The sequence below is a fragment of the Lissotriton helveticus genome, chromosome 3_1 (genome assembly GCF_964261635.1).
Source record: "Lissotriton helveticus chromosome 3_1, aLisHel1.1, whole genome shotgun sequence".
Lineage (NCBI taxonomy): Eukaryota > Metazoa > Chordata > Amphibia > Caudata > Salamandridae > Lissotriton > Lissotriton helveticus.
In genome coordinates this window covers 731640451-731667926 of record NC_136061.1, presented here as the reverse complement: position 1 = coordinate 731667926, position 27476 = coordinate 731640451, and the positions used below count along the sequence as shown (strand labels likewise).

At 42.9% G+C, this 27476-nt stretch overlaps 1 protein-coding gene across 2 annotated transcripts in view; it reads left to right on the top strand.

The window, feature by feature from the left end:
• Positions 1-27476, top strand: part of CYB5R2 (cytochrome b5 reductase 2) — a 207393-nt gene that overhangs the window by 88945 nt on the left and 90972 nt on the right. For both annotated transcript variants that reach the window (XM_078680898.1, XM_078680897.1), the window contains exon 2: positions 15019-15165. In XM_078680898.1, coding sequence (XP_078537024.1) covers positions 15019-15165 — 147 coding nt within the window. The remainder of the gene's footprint in view (positions 1-15018; positions 15166-27476) is intronic.

Here is a 27476-nt window from a genome sequence, read left to right as displayed (position 1 = left end):
TCTGAATTAAGCAGACCACTCTTACCCAGTCCAAAGATCAGGGCTTGATCCATCACCGTTATTTATCTCACTGCCCCATCCCAGCTCAGAACCTGGCTATATGCAAATTAGTCTGTCCCTGGCCCAGTGCATCATGGGAACAGGGCAGACCAAACTACCAAGCCAATTCTTCACCAGAAAGGAGACAAGCTACCGGGGACCGGTTTCTGGCATTTCAGCCTCTTCGGCCCGGCTTGCTTGAATCCTGATGGAGCAGTGAGAAAGGGACTCATGTCTGAGTATACCCTGCCACACCTATAGTGGCCAAAAACGATTCAGAAAAGGGGGTGGTGATGAACAGAGTGTCTGAATTAAGCAGACCACTCTTACCCAGTCCAAAGATCAGGGCTTGATCCATCACCGTTATTTATCTCACTGCCCCATCCCAGCTCAGAACCTGGCTATATGCAGGAAGCTTGTTTCCTTCCCAGTGTAAGAATTGGCTTTTGTAATCTAGTCTGGTCTGCCCTGTTCCCATGATGCACTGGGCCAGGGACAGACTAATTTGCATACAGCCAGGTTCTGAAACTGGGATGGTGCAATGAGCTAAAAAACGGTGTTGGATCTAGCCCTGATCTCTTGACTGGGTGAGAGTACTCTGCTTAATTCAGAGACTCTGTCCATCACCACCCCTTGTTGTAAATTATTTTGTCCACCCTAAGCGTGGAAGGGTATACTCAGATGTGAGTCCCTTGCTCATTGCACCATCAGGATTCAAGCAAGCCGGGCCGAAGACGCCTGAAATGGCAGAAACCGGTCCCCGAAAGCTTGTTTCCTTCCCAGTGTAAGAATTGGCTTTTGTAGTCTGGTCTGCCCTGTTCCCATGATGCACTGGGCCAGGGACAGACTAATTTGCATACAGCCAGGTTCTGAAACTGGGATGGTGCAATGAGCTAAAAAACGGTGTTGGATCTAGCCCTGATCTCTTGACTGGGTGAGAGTACTCTGCTTAATTCAGAGACTCTGTCCATCACCACCCCTTGTTGTAAATTATTTTGTCCACCCTAAGCGTGGAAGGGTATACTCAGATGTGAGTCCCTTGCTCATTGCACCATCAGGATTCAAGCAAGCCGGGCCGAAGACGCCTGAAATGGCAGAAACCGGTCCCCGGAAGCTTGTTTCCTTCCCAGTGTAAGAATTGGCTTTTGTAGTCTGGTCTGCCCTGTTCCCATGATGCACTGGGCCAGGGACAGACTAATTTGCATACAGCCAGGTTCTGAAACTGGGATGGTGCAATGAGCTAAAAAACGGTGTTGGATCTAGCCCTGATCTCTTGACTGGGTGAGAGTACTCTGCTTAATTCAGAGACTCTGTCCATCACCACCCCTTGTTGTAAATTATGGTTGTAATACCTAGCACTATATGTCCTTTTCCCACCAGTGGTTGTTTCTGTAAAATAAACTACAAGGCCTTTCAGTCATTAATGTGTCTGGAGGTTATATGGGGCCCTCACAGAAACTATGAAGGTTCTTGTCAGAGGCTCGTTGATGCTAATGATCTGTGCTTTACTGGCATATTCTCATCTGGACACCCTGTAAACAGACTCCCGAAGAAGGGAAATACTTTGCATTTTTATTTATTTTATAAGAAATAATCCAGACAAAACAAATTCTCCATCAGAAAACATAAGCAGAGGATTTCAATAGCATCACTTTTCCGAAAATGAGACACAGAGCTTTACAAGTGTGACTCTCTAATTGAGAGGACTGGAGCTTTGTACCAAGGACAGACTGACACAGTTGTTTCTTCAGAAGGACACTCTTACCAGGGAATTGAAATAAATGAGCAAGTGATGGCCAAACAAGGATTCTCAGAAGCATCTCCCTGAAGTGCACACACTATTTGGTGAAAGGAGGTAGGATCACCCACAACTTGCGGTACCAGAGGCACAACCATAACATCAACAAGATGGTGGATAGGCCCCTTCTATGTCAGCTTGCTGAAGGGAATTCTGGGGAGAGTAAGCAGTCCTTTGATCTCTCATCAGGATCCAAGGTCTTCTGAGGCGTCCAAGAAAGGATTAAGGCTCGGAGTAAGGTACCTCATATGTGCTTTGTGAAGGATGAAGCTGGACAGGGGACTGTTGAAAACATTAGGTATTGGGAGACACTATAGAGTTATCTGTAAGTCATGGGCATTAAGGAAGAGTAACTTCAGGAGAAAACGCCTCTCATTCAGCATGGAAGGGATGTTCATCAGCTGGCCCTAGCAAAAATGCAGTCAAAACTCTTTGGACTAGGCCTTTGAGGACTCAAACCCCAGCCAACTTTGCAAAAAGTTGTGTAAATACAATACAACTGAAACCGATATTAACAGCATTTGACGCTTAGGATAAGATATTGTTTATTGAAGCCAAGTAATTTCTTAAATATGAGCTGAGCATGCCCGCCTGCCACTCTCTTGGACTGAGAAATACTACAGATCTTAATATGATCATGCCTCTGGACATTGTTTCTTACATAGGTTATCTGTGCATTGCCACATTACAATTAGGATGGCCTACTTCTCAACAAAATATCTATTTCTAAATCAATAAGTAATGTCTGACTTAATTTGTAAGAGCAATCGAACACTGTACATCTTCGTTGTCTCTCTCTCTCACAACAGGGTCACCATTTTACTTTTCCTTCGAATTCCTTGCCACTAGAGGTATGGGTAATTATTCAAATGTCTCAGCTGGAATGATCGGCACCTATAAGCACGTTGTTATGTGGGGCACATTGTAGGAGTGTTTTCACTCACTCACCATTATAGCTCCCCTAATAACAATGGCCCTCCAAAGAAATATTGGTGCCTTTAGTCCTGAATGACACTTTCGATAGTTGGAGGCTTAAACAGAGCGCCTAAAGTCTTACACGCTGTAGCTAATTCTGTTCCTTGGGTGGTATTTACTTTTCAGAAAACCTAATTGTTACACATAATTCTTGTCTGTGTTGCTTTCTTTGGGGACCTGGGCTTTGTTTTTGGAAGTGCCTGAGCTCTGGTAATGGCAGAGCTTCAACATATATATTATCACTTTGGAGCATATGACTCCCTCCTTTAGTGATTATAAGCACCATTTGAAATGAAGCACTATATCAAAATATGTTTTTATATTTATGATTATTATTAAAAGTAATAATATACCGCTAGGCTGTATAATGCATGGGTCCACGCTTAAGTCCTTCCAGCAGCTGCAAACAGAACATTACTTTCACCTTACACAATTCTATAAATACCTGCAGCTAAGACATGCCCTGAGGTCTCTAATCCACTCTCTGGAAGGATTGCCGGAATTCCACCCTCTTGAGGGATGCCAATTGATGAGTGTCCTTGGTGCCCACAAAATCCGGCAAATCTATCAAACATTGATCACTCACAACCAAATTACATTAAGCACAACACGAGCAGCCTTGGAGGCAGACGTCCCGGACCTCACAGAGGACGACTGGCTGAAGCCATAGCTAGTCACCGGGTGCTATCATTGCCACACGATACCGCCTAGTCCAATTCAATTATATATACGTAGGGCATATTCTACACGCTTCCACCTTTGGCACATTGGTGTCATTCCATCCTCCACCTGTCTTACATGTGGTGAAGCTGAGTGGTCCTTCCTACACACAGTTTGGAGTTGTGGGGCACTTCAGCCATTTTGGCATAAGATATCCTCCTGTCTGGAAAAGGTCCTGTCTTGGCAGTTAGCACTAGAACCTAAGTTATTCCTACTACACAGCACAGAAGGGTTTGGAGGAACCATTACCAGCAACACCTATTATTTCTAGGCCTCACACTTGCCAAGCAGGACATTGCCCAATGTTGGAAGGGCACTTCTCCGCTATCGATAGGTGGGTGGAAGAAGGCCATTTATAGATGCATGGGGGTAGAGATAGCCGTGTTTCAAGCACAAGGCTGTCTGCAGAAACACAGGAAAATTTGGTCTTATTGGGCAACTTACAGAGGTTTAGACTTGCCCCCCTTACCATCCCTAGACCCTCCATAATCAGGCAGCACTTTTATTGACGGATACATATTCATGGGACGAGACATCCTGGTCATACATGTACATTTTTAGGACACCTCTCACAATGGGGGAGCACTGTGTAGCCTGTGCCAAGTTTACTTGTTGTTCTGTTTGTTCACAGGCTTTATTGTTGTTCGGATATATTGGAACCATTAATGTATTCTATCCTGAATGTATGCAATCTGTGTTGGCTGTAATGTACCACAAAACTCAATATATATATATATTTTTAAAGTAATAATATACTATTATTATTTATACTTGCATTTTTCTAATTTAAATATATTTCTCCTCTACTTTTGATTTAGAACTACCAAGTTGCACTCCCTTGGGTATCATTGAGACAGAAGTTGTGTTATACAATCATTTGTTTGGATTTTTGCGGTGAACTCTTAATTTCAAATATTTTTCTGAAAGTGCTCACTAGCTCCATAATCCATGACGGTGCCAAAAAAAATGTTAAATTTGTTCAGTTGTTTCAAATGTTATTCTTTTCAAGCAGTGCAAATACTCCTAGGCGGTGGTTTGCCTTGGGACACGTCAGACCTTTCACATTTGATGACGTTCTGTATGTAATCCGATCAAGGTCCCTGCTGGAGCTTCAAGTCTGCAAGAATATCACTTCTGACCTGCGTACAGGGAATGCACTCGAGCCAGGCAAGTGATGCAAGCCTGCAGTGCAAATTATTAACTGACCCTCTAGTATATATCTACTTACCACGAACAGTGGCTTGTGCTGCTGAGTTTTGAGTAAGAGGTAAAATAAATTTCCTTCAGCTAGGCCCAGACCCTGGACGGTTGTGGTTACTGCTGCTACTGTTTTCCTTCTTTGCCTTACTATGCTATTTGACTTGACAGATTGCTACTACAACTGTATGCTGATCTAATTGGATTTACAGGGACTCAAGAGTGAACTACTCTTTATGGGGATTTCTGCTACATTAATGTGATGTTGAAGCTCCATGTTCCTTTGATTTCACTCTTTTCTTTCAATTAGAACTATTCTTGGGTTTTTGAAATATAGAAGCTCTGATCCTGACTTACAGAACGTATTCCTATATGGAACGCGCTTTATGCAAATGATATATTGATTCTTTATTCTAACCTCTTTTCTTTGAAATTCCTGTAAACTTGTTTGATTAATGGACTAACTGAAATACAGATAATGAAAAGAACCCTACTAATCTCTTAAAGATAAATAAAGCTTTAAAAATACAATAATACTCTCATCATTGACTAGACCTAAACTGTTACTGAGATAGATTTAGGTTTGAGATGTCTGTTTTGCTCCTTGACTCCTAAGACAGCGTTCCAAGGACTGTCACTGAGAAGGACAAGGATTTAGCACGGAAAAACAGGGCTTAACCTTACAAGATTGTAAATTGGTGTTATTACTACATTCAAATTCAAAATAAGCTTTATTCGATGTAAACAATTAAACCATAAAAGCACAATACATAAAAGTAATCATCATATCTTACACATCCATTATCACACTAAATCTGAAAATACGATCATGTTAAATAGTTAAAATGAAGAAATTACATTGTTTTCCTACTTCTGATCACTCCCTTCAAATATTTAGTCCGGTGACTGATAAGTACTTTATATTCTAAAAGTATGTAATTTAAAATAGGCAGGACGACATTGTCTTAGGCCTCCATTAAAATTGGCAAAATCCATCTTGTTCTTAATAAAGTATAAAATTTGCAAAAGAACAAAATATGTATAGTGGAGTGAAGGCATAAAAATCGGGACCAGTCATTCATGTTTGGAATGATATCAATCTGTTAAAGTTGCCTAGGTGAAAACGGGTCAACAACATCCTGTCATAGCCTCCCTTTACTGTTACTAGATAGGGTTGCACTCCTGGCTGTATTAGTAGCAATTGGTTCTCTCTAACAAATGGTTTAATTATACCATTAGAGAGTCTACTAGTCTCCGGGAGATCCACATAAGCAATCTTCGATATTGAAGTAACGCTGACCAGTTTGGAAAAGTATTCTGGGCGACTCAAGTCAGCCATGAAGTTTTTGACATATTTAAGTCATGGGATGTGAGACACCCGTTGCAGCTTGAGACAGTCATTTAACACGCCACAATAAAAGCCGATGGTGGTGCTAGACCATATCTTGTGCCATAGTAAGACCAGCTGTACTTTAATAAAGTCTAATATGTACGGCGATCAAAGCTCCGCATGGCAGATATATGTTCCTGTACTATTGGGGACCGCTATTAAATATCTCAGGAAAACATTTTTGACTAGCTGTAAGAGTTGTACATCAGCAAGGCTCCATTCATGGCGGTAGAGACACATTCAGCTTTGTAGATTTTTATCAGATCAGCAATAGGTCGTTTGCCCAGTTTTCATGAGAGGTTCACCAGTGCTGCCGTAGCTTTTGCAAATAACTGTTTTCGTGATGTTATGGTCTTTGCCCAGGAGCCCCTTTTTTCAAAGACAATTCCCAAGTATGAGAAGTAGTTGGCAAATTTGACCCTTTTTTTGTTGATAACAATGCCTCAGCATTTTACACACTTTATGACATATGTTTTAGTGATATTTACTATGGAGATCTAAATTCGAAATGAAGGTTACGAAGCTGAAACAACTCTCCAGTCCTATTTTTGTGCAAGATAGTAGAACAGCATTGTCCGCATATAGTAATGCTGGGATTGGTTGATTGCCAATGAGTGGGAAGTCCTGACATTCGCTTTACAATACTGTGCCTAGTCCGTTTATATACTGATTAAAAAGAAAGGGGGCTAGAACGCACCACTGCCTTACCCCCTTCCTGACATGGAATTTGTAACTGCACTCGCCTAGGCTTCCATATCGAACACTGGTCTGTGCGTCTTGGTATAAGTGCCCTGAGACGTTGAGAAGTTGGATTTCCATACCCAGGGCCTCTAAGATGATCCAACGTTTACGATGACTGACACAGTCAAATGCCGAACTCAAATTGACAAATGCCGGAAAAAGATTTCCACATTTAGCTTGCATGTATTTGCCCCAGATTAGATTTAAATTTAGGCCTTGTTCGATGGTACCTAATCCTTGACGGAATCCATATTACAGTTCTGTGATTACACCTGTATCCTCAGCCCACGACTGTAATCTATTTAGTATGATTCGCCAGGCCACTTTTACAAATGAGCCCAAAAGCGAGATTGGTCTGTAGCATACAGGATCATTACGATCTCCCTTTTTAAAAATAGGGACAAGAAGTGACTCTGACCATGAAGAAGCCCTACTTACAGCAGGCTTTTAAAACAGATGCTAGTAGTGGGCCCCAAAGTAAAGGATTAGATTTGTATAAATCCACAGGCACACCATCGGGGCCAGGAGCTTTGCCTCCCGCACTTGCTTTAATTGCAAGTAGGACGTCCTCCACTGTAAAATCGATGTCAATTGGGAGAAGATTCGCTGGCTGAATCCCCGGAACGCTATAGGCAATTGCCGGCAATGGCATACAAACAATATCATTCTATAATTTGGAAAAGTGGGTCATCCACTGATCCTCACCGATGCTTAACTCAATGGTGGGTTCGTTTTTGGGACCCAGAAAAGGGGCATTCACAGCTTTCCAGAGGCCTGTGTTGTCTTTAAGTTCCGAGGCTTCTTGAAGGGCCCGCCATCCTTCTGATCTAATGGCCTCCTTACGATCTTTAAGCGCAATTCTATATGGCTTTCTGGCCTTCTTGATTTCAGACTGATCTCTAGCTGGGTTATGTAATGCATTTTTCAAAGCCACATGGGCTTTGGAGCAGTTAGTATCAAACCAACTCATCTTGTTAGTATGAGGTTTTTTATGTTCTACTAATAGATTCCTCTTTATCTTTGATGATGTATACAAAAAGGAATTAAAGATGTCAATCTGCAGCAGTCTCATCGTGTTTGCAGTGAGTTAAAAGTGCCTTGGTGAATGCTAATGGATCCGTTCCTGACACTTTATTGTATATTCATTACTTTTATTTAGGGCGATGTCCTGTACTAAATGTTCAGACTGGCCTTTTATGTTTAACACATTAGATGGAACATCTATGGTGATACTAATAGGGAAGTGATCACTATAAGCAACGGTATGGGCTGTAAAGTTATGTATTCTACTTGAAAATCTATTTGGTACCAATACATAATCAATATTAGAACACATCCCTCGTCCATTGAAAGTGCAACTAAACGGTATTGTGGGCAAACATAGTTTGTTGGCAAAACCCATATCGGCGGAGAACTTGATGGTATTTAGTTGGTCCCCAAGAGGAGAATGCGAGAAGTGGGTAGCATCAATCCCATCATCAGGCATTAGGCTACATGTACCTCTAACAGCAGGAGGACACAATGCAGAATTAACCCCCCCTCTCCCTTCCCCAAATTACACATGTATCCTTAGTTGTCTCTATCTGCATAATATGCATTTCCTTCTGCAAGTACCTCACCACTGCCTGGTCTTTTGGGGTGCTGTAGTAAAAATTCAAAAGGACAGTACAGTGTACATTTTCCTTTTGAATTTACAAAATATACAATTTCAGTACCTGGTAATAAGTGTTTGAGACCGTAAATTATAATTTTTGGACATTCACCCTATGAGAAACATTAATACATAGTCTGGATGATACCACCATCATATGAAATGTTTTATATCCATTAATATGCAGCGTGCTGTCTACCCAGGTTTCCTGTAGGCATATAAAATTAAAAACTTCTACGAAGTCTAGCCATGCTGGGTTAGAAAGTTTTGCATGCAGGCCTGCCACATTCCAGAATAATACTTTGCTTGATGATGTCCTTCCCTGTCCGTGATTACTAGTCGCAGTACTAAAATTGTCAGTAATTGTAATAGTGTGGTGATCAGTGAGTAACCTTGGATTTTGTCAAGGAACAGAAATGTTTGTGTCATTGATTACATTTGTGTCAGCGAGAGGGAATTCCACAGGATCATGGAGAGTCAGTTTAGAAATAGTGTTGTGCAGGACCTCGACCTTGTTTAGATCTGCACGATTATCTGGGATATCAAGTCAACCAATGTCCTCTAGTGTGGGCAATATATCAAATCTATTCTGCGGGGTAATGCCATATGTATAGGGTGGGACACCACAAGGACCTCTCTGACGAGAGTTCATCAGTGTGCGACTCGGTGGAGGATAAAAATAACCAAGGGGCAATACATTAATGTCCGTGGTCATAATACAATCATTGCCGAGTCTAGTGAGGATCTCATGCATCAACTGCGGCGTTCTAAAAGTCAGGATTATACAATACCCTGGGAGTGTTTTATCCCTTCTCCCTACCCACCAAACCCTTCTTGCCATCTTCAAACAAGGACTCTGTTAGCCTGGTTTTAGTGCCGAGCCAAAAGAGGGCCTTGTTTCTCAGTGCCTGCTATGATAAACGAGGGACGTTGGCCAAGACTATGGTATAGAGGGTGGCTACTGGTGGCAGATCCAACCAGATACCTTCATTATCTGGGTTAATTAAGCGGGAAGAACCGATAGACGGATTAGTCCCAGTATCTGGACAGGCCTTTACCCCTGTAGAAGTATGCTTGTGGCCATTCTTATTACTTGCATGTATGTTCGAAGAATATCGACCATTGGCTATTTGGTTGTTATTATGAAACTTGGGACAGACCCCCTTTGACGGATGGTCAGCCTGGAAGAGGGGTACATCATTGCCTGGGCCTGCTGCCAGGTTCGGTGTATCAGTCATAGGGTTATTGGGATGTTTTCCTATGCATCTCCTCAAAATATCACCCTTGTCATTTAATTAGTTAGAGCATCAGTAAATGTTTTTTGCAGACCGTCTATTTGGAGGCAAATTCTATCATGGTCCTTGACATAGCTATTTTTGCGTGGAATGGAAGCTGATGGCTCTTTTCCCCCATTATCAGAGTTGGACTTATTTTTAGTTCTCTTTCCCCTTTTTAACTAGTGTGTTAGGCCTAGTTGTGGGTGTTTCTTTGACCAGAGTCTCTGGTGTTACCTCCAGGTTCCTAGGGCGCTTTGATGGTGGTTGTGTCTCTCATTCCTGGTCAAATACATAAATATGATCAGACACGTCCTGCACACACCTATTCATGTGAGTCGAGGTGTTTTGATTGATTATGGTATCTGGGTGTGAAGGACGTGAGGCTAAAGTGCTCTGAGTTTGAGGATCCAATGAGACCCTCTCCCGTCTTAATACCTTGATTAAGTATTTCCTCTACTGAGTGTATTTGTTTTTCTATGACTCCCATTGCACCCGATAAATACTTCATTAAAGAGTTCTGAGACCCCCCTGCCGCCTTTAACATGCTATCAGCTTTTCATTTACCCATTTCTCCCACTCGAGCAATTTAGACTTAACCTCCTGCAGATTGTAGGTTGTAGATGTAAACCCCACAGCTATTTCTGGCAATCAGATACTATAAAACTTCAGAATAACCATACAAATGATTAGCAGCCCAAAACAATACGTAACAATACGTGAATTATGATAGTCCCAAGGTCAAATAAAAATAAGGTTAACGAGGTGTCTACACAGTCCCCTTACTTGTAGCCACTACCAACTCTCTTTCTGAACTGCACGAATCCCGGTCTGGAGTTTGATTGGGTTCAGTTTAGGCTGCAGGCTGTGCAACGACTCGTGATATACTGCAAATAAGTATGGGGAACTCACCCTCAACAGCTGTGAGCCCTAGAGCATATATCAGAGATATGACCCAGCCCAGCCTCATCCGGACTATGACTGGCTAAGACAGGCCTGTCTTTGCCCGGTCTTCGCCCGGACCAAGCACAGGCATGCCCACCCGTGTCCTGCGCTGCTGAACTCCTCAGCGTCTTTTCTAGCGCTCCTGCTCTGGATTTCCAGTGCTGCTGCTCTTGGCCCCTCCCTCACAGGATCCAGGTAGCAGAAGTAAAGTGCTCTCTGCTCGGCACCAAGGGCAGGGACAAAGGAGAAAGTGTGGTGCACTGAAGAGCATGTTAATACTAAAAATATTAGGATCATCAAGCATTATTGACAATATTTGGCCAAGATGCCGCCTCATATTGATGGTTGGGTTAGAGATTAATGGAAAACAACAACATTATCGCTTGCCGTCCAGGGAAGGATCAAAACCCTGCTGATAATTTTTCAAGAGTGCCCATCTAAGTGAGCTGAAGCCTACATAAATTTCATTGTAAAATCGAACACACCAGCTGTCATGTCATTAGAACAAATTGTCACGGCCACAAGCCAAGATAGTGACATGCTGAAGTTGAAATACATTATTGTTCACCAATCCTTGAACCAGCACTCTCACCTGTGACAATGAGTACTTAAAATTCAGAAACGTCAGAGATGAACCGTCTCTAACTCAGGGAGGGCCCGATTTACAGAACCATTTACTACAAAATCTAAACTTACTACCATTTTGGTATTCACAGAAGGCACTTACTCATTGTGGTATTCACAGAAGTTACTTACTCATTTTGGTATTCACAGAATGCACTTACTCATACTAACTTTATGTCCGCACTAGGGCCGGAATCATTCCAGCCCGAGTGCGGACATAAAGTTAGTGGTGGAGATTCCGGCCCGGTGGTCTGGATTCTGGCCCGATGGTGGAGATTCCGGCCTGGAGGTGGAGATTTCGGCCGGTGGCGGAATCTCTGCCACCAGCCGGAATCTCCACCTCTGGGCCGGAATCTCCACTTCTGGGCCGGAATCTCCACCTCTGGGCCGGAATCTCAACCACGGGTCGGAATCTCCACCACCGGGCCGGAATCTCCGGCCCGAGTGCAGACATAAACTTAGTATGAGTAACTACATTCTGTGAATACCAAAATGAGTTGGTGCATTCTGTGAATACCAAAATAAGTAAGTTCCTTCTGTGAATACCAAAATGAGTAAGTGCCTTCTGTGAAAATCAAAATGGTAGTAAGTTTAGGATTTTGTAGTGAGTTAGTTCTGTGAATCGGGCCCCAAGACCTTATCTTGCGAGGGACACATATTGTCATTCCGGAGAACTACATTCTGTGAATACCAAAATGAGTAAATGCATTCTGTGAATACCAAAATGAGTAAGTGCCTTATGTGAATACCAAAATGGTAGTAAGTTTAGGATTTTGTAGTAAGTTAGTTCTGTGAATCGGGCCCGAAGACCTTATCTTGCGAGGGACACATATTGTCATTCTGGAGAGCCTACGACAGCAAATAATTGAAGTCTCCCGTGAGGGACATCGAGGAATAATGGACACAGAGAGAGCGCTTTGAGACAGATTCTGGTTTCCTCATCTCATTGAAAGGGTAGAGAGAGATACAACCTGTAATGTATGCAACTGTCTCTCATCCCACAGTATTCAGCACCATTTAAACATGTCAGAATTGCCTAACCATGCTTGGGAGAGAATTGCTGTTGATTTCTTTAGTCCTCTTGAGAATGGACATCATTTAATGGTCATTGTTGATGTAAGCTCCTATTTTCCATTGGTAGAAGATCTTTCATTCATCACTCATGAGAAAGTAATGGAAAGATTAGATGGCATCTTTGTGACGTGTGTCCCTGTGATCATGAAATCTGACAATGGCTCACTCTTCAATGGTCGATAGTTCAGAGACTTTCTCAGCCTCCTCAATGTAAAGCATCAGAAAAGTACTCCTCTTTGGCTCCAGGCCAACAGCCTGGTAGAACGATTCATGAGTACTCTAAAGAAAACTGTGCATTGTGCTGCATTAGAGAAGCTTGTTCCCAAGGTTGTTTTGAATACTACTTTTCCAGCTTACCGATCAACCCCTCACTCGACTACAGGGCAAAGCCCTACAACTTTAATGTTTAGGAGAGCCATGACAATCAAGTTATCCTGATGGACCGATCTCAGATTACAGACTGAGAAAGAAATTTTCACAGAGGATTATAGTTACAAACGAAAAATGAAAATCTAAGCGGAGAAGCGACATCATTTGGAAGATATAACTTTCAAGAGAGGAGATCGATTATTCGTTTGAAAATCCAGAAAGTGGAAATCTGATGCCCCTTTTGAAGCTGAGCCCTTTACTGTCACAACCAACAGAGGACACATGATGACTGCCCAATGTCCTTGGAAGTCCCTTACAAGAGATTATTTTCACTTCAGACTTATGGCTTATCACTTACTAAACATTGATGTCACTGTAGAGACTGGTTCTGGACAGACAGTTGATGATCCTGTGACCACTGATGTCTCCACCTCACCTCTGCAGATCACTGACACTTTGACTGCCAGCTCTCGGTTTCCGATGACCAGATCAGGCAATGTGATCCAAACGCCACAAAGGCTTATTGCACAGTTATAACTGTATATGTATTTGTAATTATGTATGTATTTATTCACTTATAAAAAAAAGGTAACTTTTTATTTAATAAAGGGGGAGATGTAGTGTTGTGTAAATAAAGAATGACGGAACTCTTCAGGTTCCTTATGGACTCCATAGACCTGTGACGTAGGCATAGGAGGGAATTAAGTGAATTCAGGTTTAGAACTTTAAGTTTTTGCTTACACGCTAAAGATTAAAGACGTGTATAACTACTCTCTGTGTGTGGTGTTGTCATTGGCGAGTGCCCGGGCTGGGTAGGTCACAGGGGCTAGTTAGTTGATAGGCTAGAATCTTGCCGTAAGCAGGTGGCACCAGAGTGCAGATGCTCAGTAAAAGCGGCGTATAACCATGCTGACAGTAGGTCTCGCTCACAAAGTGAAATTGCCTCTTCACAGCAGAAAAAACAGGAGGAGGTGCTCAGATGAAAATTGTCTCTGCTAATCCTATTGTACTGTCTGGAGATGACATGAATCAGAATGTTATTTTTATAAACATTAACTCGTATGCATTTTAGTGAGCCCATTAATATAGTTAATAAGTCAGCAGAGGGAGGTGGATGAGGGTTAGAGCCAGTTAAGGGTAATGTGTTGGGGTATGGATGGCCTTTATTTTGCCATGTCTCCACAACCTGTGGTTGTAGTTCAGGTGTTTCTGGAGCACCCACCACCTCCATTTTGTTCTGGTTGCATGGAGGGGAGTCAATTGGGTATGTTATATTGCAGCTGTGAGGTACTGTTTCAATAACGTTTTCATGGGACTGGGCTTCCGGGGTTTATCGTTAGTAATTGCATGTCACTGTAGGAAAGTCTGTAAGATGGAGGAGAGTAATCAATGGAGGATAGTCCTAGGCAGTATTTTATACAATACAGGCAAATCCAGTTGAGGGGGAGGGGTGGAGAACGTTTAGGGGCTGAGGCACAAAACTGTTAGGACCTCTGCTTTGAGGAAGAAGATGGTAAAGGGCAAGATGGATAGGGAGGAGTGGTCAGGAGGGAGCTGATAAAAGAGGATGGGTGGCTGGTTCAAAACTTGAGGTAATTGTTGCAGGTACCAAAGGTGAGAAAGGTTACTGCATTTTAACCTATTTATTTCTGTTGGTCTTATTGTTTGTACATTTTGAGAACTAATCACAGCTTTTGGGAAGACTGTGACTAGGGTCCCATTGGTTATTTGCCCGATTCCATTCAATTGTTTTGGAAGAAGACAAATACATAGTGGGTATCTGACTGATAGTTAAGCTATGGGTGCAGAGAACTCTGTGTAAACTACAAGTTACAGATCTGAATCCTAGTGATGCTTAGTCAGATTCTTGCTGTCTAGAAATGGAAGATGTCATGTAAAAACAAGTTAGTATTATCATTATCCTGCGGCCATTTAGTAGGCATTTTATAACATATGTAAACTATAGATTACATTGGGAGTAACAAATATCCCTGCCTGCAATCAGCTGCCCAGTCCTAGGTACTTACTGTTCAATCTTCCTATGACCGCAAGGGGCTATTAGAGCTGTTGAAAACAAGTCACATTTCAGGTAACTCCGCATAAGCACAGGCAACTTAACTTCGGTTTGATCTTTTTATGTAAAACAGGTGATCCTGCTGATGGTTGCTGTGTGTGTTTTTGGGCCCATAGCAATAAACCTTTGTCTGTTTTCTCTCTTTAGGATTCCACCATATTGTTTGCACTGGTTGTCATTGCAACAACAAGTGTATTGCTTCTGTATAAAGCTGTTGGTTCAAGGTCAAAGAAAGCCCCCACCACGTTGTTGGATACGAATGTCAAATATCCCCTACCTTTGATAGACAAAGAGGTACGTATGCAAAGATGATGTCCTTCATCATTAATCATGTCATAACTACTCCTGACTACTATTTCATAACACAAGAACATTTTTTGAAACTACAGCTGATCGGATAAGAAGCTCGTCATGTACTAATGAGTCGAGAGGAGTTGTCCTTCACAGATTGCTCAATCATGTTTATATTCCTTCGAGCAATGCTTTCACAATGCCATTGCTATCAGTTAAGCACAGAGTCACATCACATATACTAGAGGTCAAGGGAGATGTAGTTGGAAAGCAAATTGCACAACCACTGGCAAACTAAACACACGATACAAGGATGGCTATTACACTTGCCTCGTTTTAACATGAACTCAAGGGAGACGTTCTGTTAGGTAATGTAATGTATTTTAGTCATTGCATTGTTTTGAACTGCTGCTACCAAGTGTACTGTATTCACAAACTGCACCCACCGAACTAACGCTGCTTTGAGAAAACCTAATATAATTGTTAAGATTGGCTCACTGGTGCATAGTGTGTAGAGCACGATTGTCTTGTAGCATTTGTGTGTAAATCAATATCATCAGTTCTTTTTTCTGGAAACTCCAATCAGCATTCATTTATGGCACCCACCCTTTGTCGAACCACAGAAGCTAGAGAAAACCTTTGATACTGATCACTCACTTCATTGAGGAGCAACTAGGGGGTAGCATCGGCAACACTGTGATGCAGCTTGCAACACCTGAGGTCTTATTTACAACGTAACATAGCCAGTCTGACTACTGGTATTTTAGAAGTAGGTATGAGTTCAGATTTTAATGTATTTACCTTTTGTGCTTAGTATCGGATAATGCATTTTAAAGTTCAGAAGCCATATATTTCCTATAAAGATTGCTGAATGAAAATCTGAAATGACTCATCTTAACGGTCAAAGGTCATGTTATGTCATTGATGAAACTGAAGTCAGAGGTTCCTGTAGTGCTATATCTGCAAGCAGTATGATTGTGTTCAAATGATGCAGCTGCTCCTTGGTGAAAGACTCGAGTGCCTATAGGAGAGGAGATTACTCAGGGGCTGAGATATGTATAATTTTATATCTGCAGATTGTCTCCTTTGTTTTACACCAAGTGAAATGTTGTATTAATTTAAGATTTCTTTTCTGCGGTTTTATTTAGCTTCCAATAGATAGTGGACACTTGGACTTTCTATATTTGGAAACTCTATCATACTCATAGATTATGAGTATGATAAAGTTTCCAAATAGAGAAAGAATTATGAGTCATAATTCTTATTTTAAGGGCGCTAACCCTTTTTTATAACAACTTTTTGTTGATGCCTTCCTGCTGGCTGTTTTTTAATCCCAGATAACTCACTTTTAAAATCCGAAATCTGTTTCCGGACATTCTTATTGTTTGAGTAATTAAATAGATGGTAACCTTTGGGGGTTTAGCATCAGAACAAGAGAGAAGTTGAAACTCCCTTTTAGAGATCCAGTTTTCATAGATGCCGGATATGCATCCTGTATTTCCATTGCATTTGGAATGTAAACAGACCATGTTCTAAAAGCCTACCATCCTTTGCTATTCATTGATTTCTTAAAAGTAAGAAGTAATAGCCACATGCATCAGCGGTAGGTGGTTAACGATCAGACATACGGGCATACACTCTTGCCTCATATGACGCAGAATGAGCAAAACACAGATGTCTTTCCATCCTAGAGTGGTTTAGTTTGTGGAAGGGGTTCCTATCCTAGGACAGATTTAACAAATATGATTCTAAATGGTGCATTCTATAGCACCATTTCCAGAAGAATCTACCTTTTTCTGAAGTCTTGGTAAGAAATTTGGAGAATGTGAGAGCGCTCACTTTTTGAAGCTCCTGAGGAGTATTTTTCCTGGCAATTGTTTCAGTATTTTTGATAGGACAGGCGTTTGGTATTAGAAGTAGGGTTCAATGACACCACTGAAAATGCAATAATTTGCTGAGCATTGTATAGTAAGGTGCTAGAAATTTTGAGACTTGCAGATAGAAAATTGGGAGCTTTTTTGGTAGCTGCTGAATGCTAGCGCCGTTCATTCACCTATTTCGTGGTACAGTTATTGTATATGTTAGCAGCTGCACAACCAAACAAATCTTACCTTGCGGCCAGTAGTTTAAATCTTATTTCTGAAAGTAAATCGCTCATCGCTCATATTGCTAGCATGTGGTCTGTCAGGTGTGGCTTTTGTATTAGGCCTCAAGCAAGGTGTGAGCTGCAGCTGAAGGAGGTACCCATTGGCTACTGTATTTGTAAAACAGGGCCTAGTATGTCATGCTTGGTCCGCAGATCTATGTTATTTCACTCGATTGCCACAACAGTAGAATGTGGAAATTTGGGTTCCAGGAGGTCAAAAACATTTTCAGCAGAGTAGGCGATGCACTGCTTATAACATAATATTTTTTGAGAGCTGAATGGGTTCTTCGAAGCATCAGTGCCTGCCAGGTCCTACAGCCAGTGCTTTAAATGGAAATGTATAAGTGTTGGCCCTCACTCTTTAAAGTACCTGTCTGATCCTGGGAAGTGCTGGTACTCTCCCATTAAATATATTGAAGCAGTGCTAAAAATGTGCAGGCATTCTTGCTTTCAAATGAAAGAAGTACAGGTACTTAGTACCGGACAGAACCTGCCTACATAAAATACTGCCTACAACGCAGGTTTCACGAGCAGTATCGCGTGAAAACTGCAGAGGAAAAAGGGTTTTGCTTTGCAATTACTTGCACAGATATGTAGGCAGCAATGAATGATATCTTGTTGGTAATCAGTGTTTATCAATGCTTCAGAGCCTATACTGTCACATTTATAACTCCGCAACGCGTATTGAAGTGTGAGGACCTTCACATATGTCGCTAAAGTGTCCCAAACACTTTACACTTTAATGTGTAACGTTTTAGTGAGAAAAGGTGACCAACGATCAGTCGCAGCTACCAAAGTAGTTTTACACCTTTGATGCAACGGGTTCAGGACACTCCAACCTGGCAAACCAAATATGAGGTGCTTCTCGCCAGCTGGCCAAGGGGGATTTGGGGGGCAGCCGACCACATGGAGGTCTGCCCCTCCCCCCCCCGGGATTTGGGGGAAGTGGAGCAGTCGGACGACTGCTCGGGGTTTGGATATTGTTTAGGCTACTAACGTTGTCCAGGGGTATATATTGGCCCATATTACGGTACCAGCCGCCATTTTAATTTGCTGGCATGGTGGCTGGTACCTGGTAGGGAGCATTTTTTCCCACTCTCCCGTCACTATACTTCTGCTTTATGTGTGGGGGTTCCCCCCTTTTGCCATACAGCATCCTGTTTGGGCAAGTTTTTTTGTAACAGGTGTGCAAAAGGGGTTCTGTTGTAAAGGTTATTGCTTAAAGGAGATGCTTAGGCGGTTGGCAGAGAAGTTGCCATGGTTTACTGAAGTTTATTGTTGGTATCAGCAGCAATTCAGGCAGAAAGGGAACGGGTAGGCAAGTTCATGCCTGAACGAGCCAGGAAGTTTAAGGTCCTGTAGGAAGTTTCATTGGTTAAGAGGTTAATAGATATAATAAAGAGGGAAGGGAGTTTAAAGGTCTCAGTGCAGTTGACCAGCTGTAGCCTGTATGATTGTACTGAACTAAGTTGTGGGGGGGGGGACAGTTTAGGGGTGCTGGGTAGCCTACATAGGTGATTAATTTTGTATAGTGAGGTTTTAGTTTTGTAAGGCAAAGGCCACGGTTGTTTTGTGATGTTCATCTGTTTCAATAAAGCGGCCTATTTCACACAAAGCTGGTGTCAGTGGTCTGCGCTGCTCCCGTCTTCCCCAATGCAGGATTGTTCTGAAGCAGGAGAGACTTCAATAAACGAAGGGGACCAGATGGGGGCATTGACAGGACCATTCTGGAAAGCAGGACTCGAGCTGTTCAGAGAGGAGAGTGATGTGAGAGAAACTGAAAAGCGAGCAAGCAGAGGAAACTGACACAGCGAGAGCCAGACGGGGGATAAATCAATGAGTGAATGTGACAGAACCTGATGCAGAAAGTGTTGGCGAGCCCAGTGACCCATAAATGAGGGCCATAGAATAGATTTTGAAAAGGGGAGGAAGATTGAGAAACGTGATACTGGGAAAACAGAATCAGGGTGCAGGTTCCTAAGGCAATTATTATTTTAATCTAAATGAACTTGCTTGGAGCTTGAGAGCTGCAGTGTGGGAGATACAGGGCTAGGGATGTCTGTCTTGAAGACAGTATTGGAACCAAAGATGAACGGGTGTCCCTTCCCACTGCACACCTGTGTGGCAAGCTGGGATCGCAGATGTCTTCATATTAAAAGACAATGGTGGTCCAGCAGCGTGCACGTGGCAGAATGATGCATCCACTAATAAAAGAGCTGCATGGAAACAGATGACATTAGACAAGTTGTTTGGAAAAACTAGATTTTACCAACGTTAATATGAGCACGATATGAGGTGCTTCTACAAATAAAAGCGTTCCAGTTACAACATTTTGTCAAAGAACATTTACGATTTTGTCACAGGCATGTTCAGATTTCGGAGATGTATTTATGGCCTTTGACGGCAATCGCCTGGTGCTGCTCTCCCTCGTGTGTTCCTGGGATTTCTCCCAAATGGCGCCCCCTGTCTTAGTGGCCCTACAGGTGTTGCTTGCTTGTGCTGATGGTTACATAACACCAGAAAAATACAGGCAAAAGAGATTCCACTGGCTGCCCTCTCTGGGTTGCTAATAATTCGCAAGAGCCCTGTGCACTTTCACTCGTACGATGCATTCTGACATGTCTCTGTTTTCCTTCTTGAAAACGAGCTACAAGAACATTTAAAAGAGAATCGGGCAGGGGCGGTGGGTGACATTTGAAAGTGGTGGGGCGCAAAGTGATTAACATACTGCACCATAGCGAGCGCAGCGTGCGAGCCCGAACCCCAAAAGGGGGTTTTGGGGGGGTTACCCCCCCAAGAAAATTTTGAAAAAAAAGAAGAAAAATTGTGCATTTTCAAGCAAATGTGAGAAAGCAGGAAGGTTAATAAAGCAATTGTGAAAGTGCAGTTATTACATTAATAGATGGCATAACATAGGTAGCTGCTTATTCAGTATAACCACAGAGCTTCATACATTCCGTCCTATTACGCTCAGGTGCTGAATTCAGACTATAAGACTTTCATGAAAATCTCAGCTCTAAGAGTAGAAGAAGTTGCACAGCAGTTGGGAAACAGCCTTCACAAAGCATTGGGAACCACGCCTTACCTTTACCATGAGAACGCATGCGACTATCACGCATGTCTTTCCACACAGATGATAGTGTTAAGGTGAAACAAAATGTACTTGTGTGGCGTAGCCACTGTAACAATCGTACAAAGCAAGCTTTGCATTTCCAAAGGTTTCATCGCCGGAGTATTCCAATACAAGAGACTGATAACTCTTCTGCAAGCAGAGCAAATGGCTGCACAGCTCCTCGTACGTGAAATGGCGCAGCAATAGCCAGTATGCTTCCTGATGGTCTATTTGCCTCTGCCCGGTAGACCTGGAAAATACCCGCCCTTCACCTCACACTCCCACCCTCTTCCGTTTTCCTGATAAGTCATTGCCTGCCCCACATCAGAAACAAACCACGTCACATGGCCTCAACTTCAGACACAACCATCCCGTGGCTGCACCACCCTGGGGCCGCTAATACCCCTCCCCCCCAAGAGTCACCAATGCTACATGTCACCATTAGACCAAAAGCCTCCACGCAGAGTCGTGGCTTCCATTGGTGCAGCAAGTGCAGTGGCACCGGGGCACATGCCTGAGCAGCCCCCTGAACCGTGGTTATTGCTTTATTTTATCATTCAAGTCAGGAAAGCGAGTCGGTGCAAGCATAGGCAGGGTCCAAGCAGTCACCCATGCTCATTCAAGCTAGTCAGAGCAAATGTGTGGATTTTGTAACAGTATTTTTTAGCAATGTATTAAAATGTAATGGACCATTAAACTTGAATGTTTTTTTCACTGCATGGATAGAGCATGTTTCTGGTCTTCAGCCTCCCTCCATGCAGTGGATCTACTGTTGTTACTGTGCAAGCCCCAGAAATGTAGATCAATGGCTTATTATCCGTTCTCACTGTACACTTTCTTCCAAAACTGTGCAATTTCAAGGGCTCAATTGCTTATGTGCACACAGGGATATCTGATTCAATTACAGAGTAGTGTCTCTCTTGTGGTTTCAAACCATGTGACTTAAATCCACAGCTGCCTCATCCAGAAATTCCTTCTGAGACAGGACAACTTCCAACCCACACTCTCTCCCATCAGAGCAGAGATACACAGATATCCCCTGGACAAAAGTGTGTAACACGAGTATTTGCACAAGTGCACAACTACCCACGTGCACACAGGGATTTCTGATTCAATAGTGTCTCTCTTGTGGCCTCAAGTCATGTTACACAAATCCACAGCTGCCTCCTCAAGATCCCCCTTCTGAGACAGGACTAACTCAGACAGCGCAAAGAATCACACAAGTATCCCCTGAACAAAAGTGTGTAACACGAGTACTTGCAAATGCGCTTGTTTATTCTCACAAAATGCCTGTTCAAGAGTTCTGTGAGGCTGACAATACCTGAAAATAAGCATTTACAATGCAATGGTCTCGTCTTTGTTAGAGCTATTGGCATTGCTCATGACATTATTTTAGTTTTTAAAACATAGAAATAAATGGCATTGTCATTTCCAATCCCAATAATTTGTGACTATTATTTGAATGGATGGTACTGTGGAAATAAAATTGACAATTGTGCCCCATCATTTCCCTGTTTCTGCCTGACAGCCATTTTTCTCAGACAAACACCCATTTTGTGTGTGACATGCTCTCAGGAATTTGTCTGAAAACTGTCCTTCACATCCCCATTGAATCTTGCACAACCCCCTGCTCCTTGTGGTCGAGCCAATTCCAAGAAGCCTGTCTGTGTGCCCTCCCCCAGTTGTGCCAGAGACTCAGCCACATCCTGTCCATTGTTGGTAACTCAGCCTGTCACACCAACTGCCCTGTGACCACCCCCAACTGAAAGAGGAAGCACGAGGTTAGGCCCTGAAACCACACCAACTAATAGAGGAAGCACAAGGTTGTACACTGTGAACACACACATTTCTGTGGTTCTGCCAATTCTGGGAACCAGCAGCAGATAGTTCCTGTTCTTAACTGTAAGACACCCTGCACCTGGCATCTTAGTTCATTGACCACCCCTTCCTGTGTTTCAGCCAATTCCCAGAACCAGCAGATAGTTCCTGTTTTAAGAAATAGTTACTGCAAGCCAGAGAGCAGATGGTCTCTGTTTTACACAAGATAGTTCCTCTTTCTGACATGAAGAACAAGCACAAACCCCAAATGAGGAAGCCTCCCCCTTCCAACTGTCAGACTATTTCACATCGCAAGTCCCCTCACGAAGCCTAAGACACGCCCCCATTTTTTCACAATCTGCCCCTCTTGCTGATTTTTGTTCCTCTATCTGCCATGACCTGTTTGTTCCTCTATTTTGCCTCGTGACCAAGACTGTATAAATGTCCTGCTGTTGAAAATAAAACCCCCACTTCAAGAGAGGGAGATTGCTCCTGTGCCCGCTTGGCGCTGGCAGCGCTCCACTTAACTCGAGTTATTGGTCTCCTCCTCCTTCATTTGAGCACCACGGACTCCTCGCTTTGCATTGACAAGAAATTATGATTTATTAAGCATAGAAATTCAGAAATGAGGTAATAAGTAAATTTAACTTACCACATTAATTGGCGCCCGGAACAGGGACATTCCCTTTCCCCCACGCGCCGGCGATATTGGACCCGGTACTGTCCCCTCCTGACCGTTGACGGACTTCAAAAGTGCACAACGCGGGGAATTCCCGCTAACTCCCTCGAGGCGAAGAGGGGGACCGACTGCGGCCCAGCATCCACACGAGGCGGTGAGGAAATAGCGGAACGTCCTGAACCAAAGTCCAACCTGCGAAGCAGACGAGTCCGAGGTTCTACAAATCCCACCTTGAAACTGCGCGCCGCGTTTTTCCAAAATCTTCAAGAAGCCTTCCAGTTATTTTTCGGTGAGTACTGCTGAAAAGTATAAAAACGAACCCACACCTTTTGTGGGGGCGGTAAAGATACGCGTTTTGTTGGTTTCTCACCTATCTTTGGTGAGGACTACTAAAACTAGTATAAAAGACGGACTCACTACCTTGTGGGCACGGTAAAGATACATGTTTTTGTGTGTTTCTCACTTATTTTGTGAGGACTACTAAACTAGTATAAAAGACGGACTCACCTCTTTCGTGGGTACGGTAAAGATATTTGTTCTGTTTGTGTTTTTCTCACTTCTAAAATCTTTGAAAGTCTTGCCATCATGCCTATTTTCTCGAAAATACGTAAGATGGCAACCAAAAGGAGTATTCTTGAGAAGAAAATTCCCCTTCCTCCTCGGGATACTCCAGGACACTTCATGTATGCAAAACATGGTGTCGGTGCACTTATTTATTGTGATTTATGGGTGGATTATACTAAAGACCTAGAACACAGATATAGATGGCCTGAAAATGGTACTTTTGACATGGAATGTATTATAAAATTAGAGGAACAGTTATGGAAGAAAAAGAGAGTCCGCCAGTCACAGAGTGACTCAGTAGAGTTATGGAGAAAAGAAGCCCATAGGAGGCAACAGAAGGAATTGCATAAAGTTGAAAAGGGTAAGAAAATGTCAGAGCAGGCCAAGAAAGAACAGTTACAAGAAATAGGGAAAGAAGTAGTTAGTGAAAGGAATAAAAGGGAACAATCAGCCATTTCTACTGGTTTTTATCCTGTATTGCCATCTGCACCTGAAAACATTAACATTGCATCAGCACAGCCTACAGCCCCACTACCAGAGGATACTTTCACCAATTTCCTCTTAGATACTCCACCTCCATATGAGGTTCCAGTAATTCAACACCCTCTGCCTTCTCTCAATATAAGATATATGACAATGATCTCATAGCCCAGCTTTTTCTAGCATTACCACGCTCACATCAAAGATTAGCAAGTCTCTACATGGTACAACATCTCATCACACTCAATGACACTCATTTTAAACATGATCCAAGACTCGAAGATTTTCTGTCTGACTGCGCTGATAACATGTTCCTCCACAATAGTTCAGTTTTTCTCAACACATTTATAGATTTTAGACAGAAATACCAGAAAGTGACTGGATATAGATCTCCCCATAATACGTGTGGATCAACTAATAGACGTCCTCAAACACGCCAGTTCCCCATGAGAGAGGTCCACCCCAGAGCTGACACAAATGGAGCGCTACAACGCGTCTTCATTTATGTACCCTTGACAAAACTTGAGTTACTAAGGATGAAAGAGATGGTTCCCTCCCACTCAAAGGATCCTGCTGGATTCTTTAAGGAATTAGGAGATGTATTAATGATGGGAACATATACTCTTTCTGATATCACAGCAATTCTGAAATTATTGTTGCCATCAGGTATATATGACAAACTAAGAGAAAAAGATTGGGAAGTAGCAGGTGAACACATTAGATGGACTGAACTTCAGAATGACGAAAATACTAGAGTAGCAGGTCAAGGTATAGGAGACAGACTAAAAGCACTTCCTGGCACTATTTTAAAGGTGCTACCACAGTTACTAACAGTGAAAAAGGAGGACTGGGATGCCATTTCCTCCTGCAAACAGAAACATGGTGAAGACATTGGAGATTATTACACCAGACTTGAAAAGTGTTTTGCGGTAAATAGCGGCCTTACGCCGACAAGTGAAGCTTACCCGCATCTGTTTGTTTCCAAATGAGTAGATAACGCCTTGCCAGCCATTAAGGACAGAGTACTAAAAGTAGAAAGTACCTGGCAAGCACATACACCTCCACAGGTGTTACAAATGCTACAATATCACCAGAATCGCATTAGGGATGAAGAAGAAAATGATAAGAAACGCATGAAAGACACAAAGATGAAAGCATTAGTAGAACACACGCAAGCCTTTCAGTCTCTTAAAAAAGCTATGTGTCAAGCCCCAGTGCTGGCAACACCTAATTACACCAAAGATTTTACATTATTTGTAACAGAAAACTCTGGTACAGCACCATCAGTTCTGACCCAACTTCAAGCAGACAAACATAAACCATGTGGTTATTTTTCAAGCACATTAGATCCAGTAGCACAAGCATTGCCTGCATGTCTAAAATCAGTAGCAGCTACTGCACAAGCTATTAGACAAAGCGATTCTATTGTATTGGGACATCATCTGATAGTTCAGGTCCCACACGCTGTAGAACTTCTGTTAAACAGAACACAAACACAGCATCTGACAATAGCCAGACTCACCGGATATGAGATGACACTTTTTCAGCCACACATTGAGATTAGACGCTGCAACATTTTAAACCCAGCAACACTGTTGCCACTGACCTCTCCTACTGAAGAAATTCACGATTGTATTGACATAATTGATTTAGTGACCAAACCAAGACCAGATTTACAAGATACTCCCCTTGCTAAGGCAGAAATGACACTCTTTGTTGATGGTTCATGTATGAGACTCCCCACAGGAGAATTAGCAGCAGCCTATGCCGTCACAAATGGTACAGACACTTTAGAAGCACACAAGATAGAGATACTGTCGGCACAGGCAGCAGAACTCATAGCCCTAACACGAGCATGTCACTTAGCAAAAGGAAAGTCAGTTAACATCTACACAGATTCACAATGTGCCTTTGGAGTTGTACACAACTTCGGTACATTGTGGAGAGAGAGAGGATTTCTCACATCACATGGGTCCAGAATACAGCATGCTACACTCATCACTGCCCTCTTAGAGGCTAGTCAGTTACCAGAGAAAATCGCAGTGCTAAAATGTAAAGCGCACACAAAAGGAACAGATGAAATATCAAAAGGAAATGATTCTGCAGACAGTGCAGCCAAGTTAGCAGCAAACACAGAATTAAGTATACCACACCGCCAATATACAATACGAGACCCCTTTTCTGACATCCAGGATGTCCAAAGTCACGCCACACCACAGGAACTGCTAGAATGGAAGGAAAAAGGAGGGGTCCTTACAGATCAAGGCTGGATGACACCTGAAAGAGCAGTATGGTTATGGTAAACACCATACATGGACCAGCGCATCTGGGAGAAAAAGCAATGTTAGACAGCATACAGAATATATGGCACAACAAACATTTGAGAACTGCAGCCAAACAAAAAGTTAAAACGTGCATGATTTGTAATCAGTTCAACCCAGGAAAAGGCACAAAGGTGGAACAGGGAGGATTCCAACCCCCTGACCATCCATTTGAAGTTCTCCAGATGGACTATATCCAGATGGAGAGATGTAGAGGTCACAAGTATGTACTAGTTGTAGTGTGTGCTCTGACCAGATGGACAGAAGCCTATCCCGTCCCAGATTACACTGCAACGACAACTGCTAAACAATTAGTTAGAGAGTTTTTCCCAAGGTATGGGTTGCCCCGTGTCATCTACTCCGATAACGGCCAACCTTTTTCCTCTGAACTCATGAAGCAAGTGTCTCTTCTGTTAGGGTACACTTGGAAGTTTCACTGTGTAAGACCTCCTCAGGCAGCAGGTCTAGTAGAAAGACACAACCAAACTTTGAAGACAAAATTGGCCAAGATATGCACTGACAAAGGCGTGGACTGGATGGTAGCCTTACCGGTTGCCCTCTTTTACATGCGTATGGTAGCCCATTCCAGAACTGGCTTATCTCCATATGAAGTGGTCTTTGGCAGACCACCAAATATGTGGGGTACGCCAAGGCCTAAAAGAATAACTGATGTTGACAGTACTATGCTGACTGACTACCTGGCTTCCTTGATGTCTGCACTCCAATCTTGTCGTTCTCAGGTTGCTGCCACCTTCCCTGACAAAACCAACCCGGAACAACACGCCATCCGACCCGGGGACTGGGTCCTCGTGAGGAACTTCGACCGGACCAGCTCCCTCCAGCCCAGGTGGAAGAAGCCAAGACTCGTACTACTAACAACACGGACAGCAGTGAAGGTCGAGGGCAGGAAGGGCTGGCTCCACGCAAGCCACTGCCGGAAACATTTTGGACAAAAAGACACTGTTGCTGATGGCCCTGCCAATCCCACTGACATTGTGACTGAACAATCTTTATTGCCTTTGGAACTAACCCCACAACAGGATTACAAATCAAAGTTAAGGTCTGCCATTCGGACTCTGGCTAATTAAGTCCATTGGGCGTCGGTCCAGTGGTGAAGCGGTTGGAGCATGGGAATGGATTTTAACACCTTGACTATGTGGGAGAAAGAAAAAATGAACTCTAGAAAAAGACATA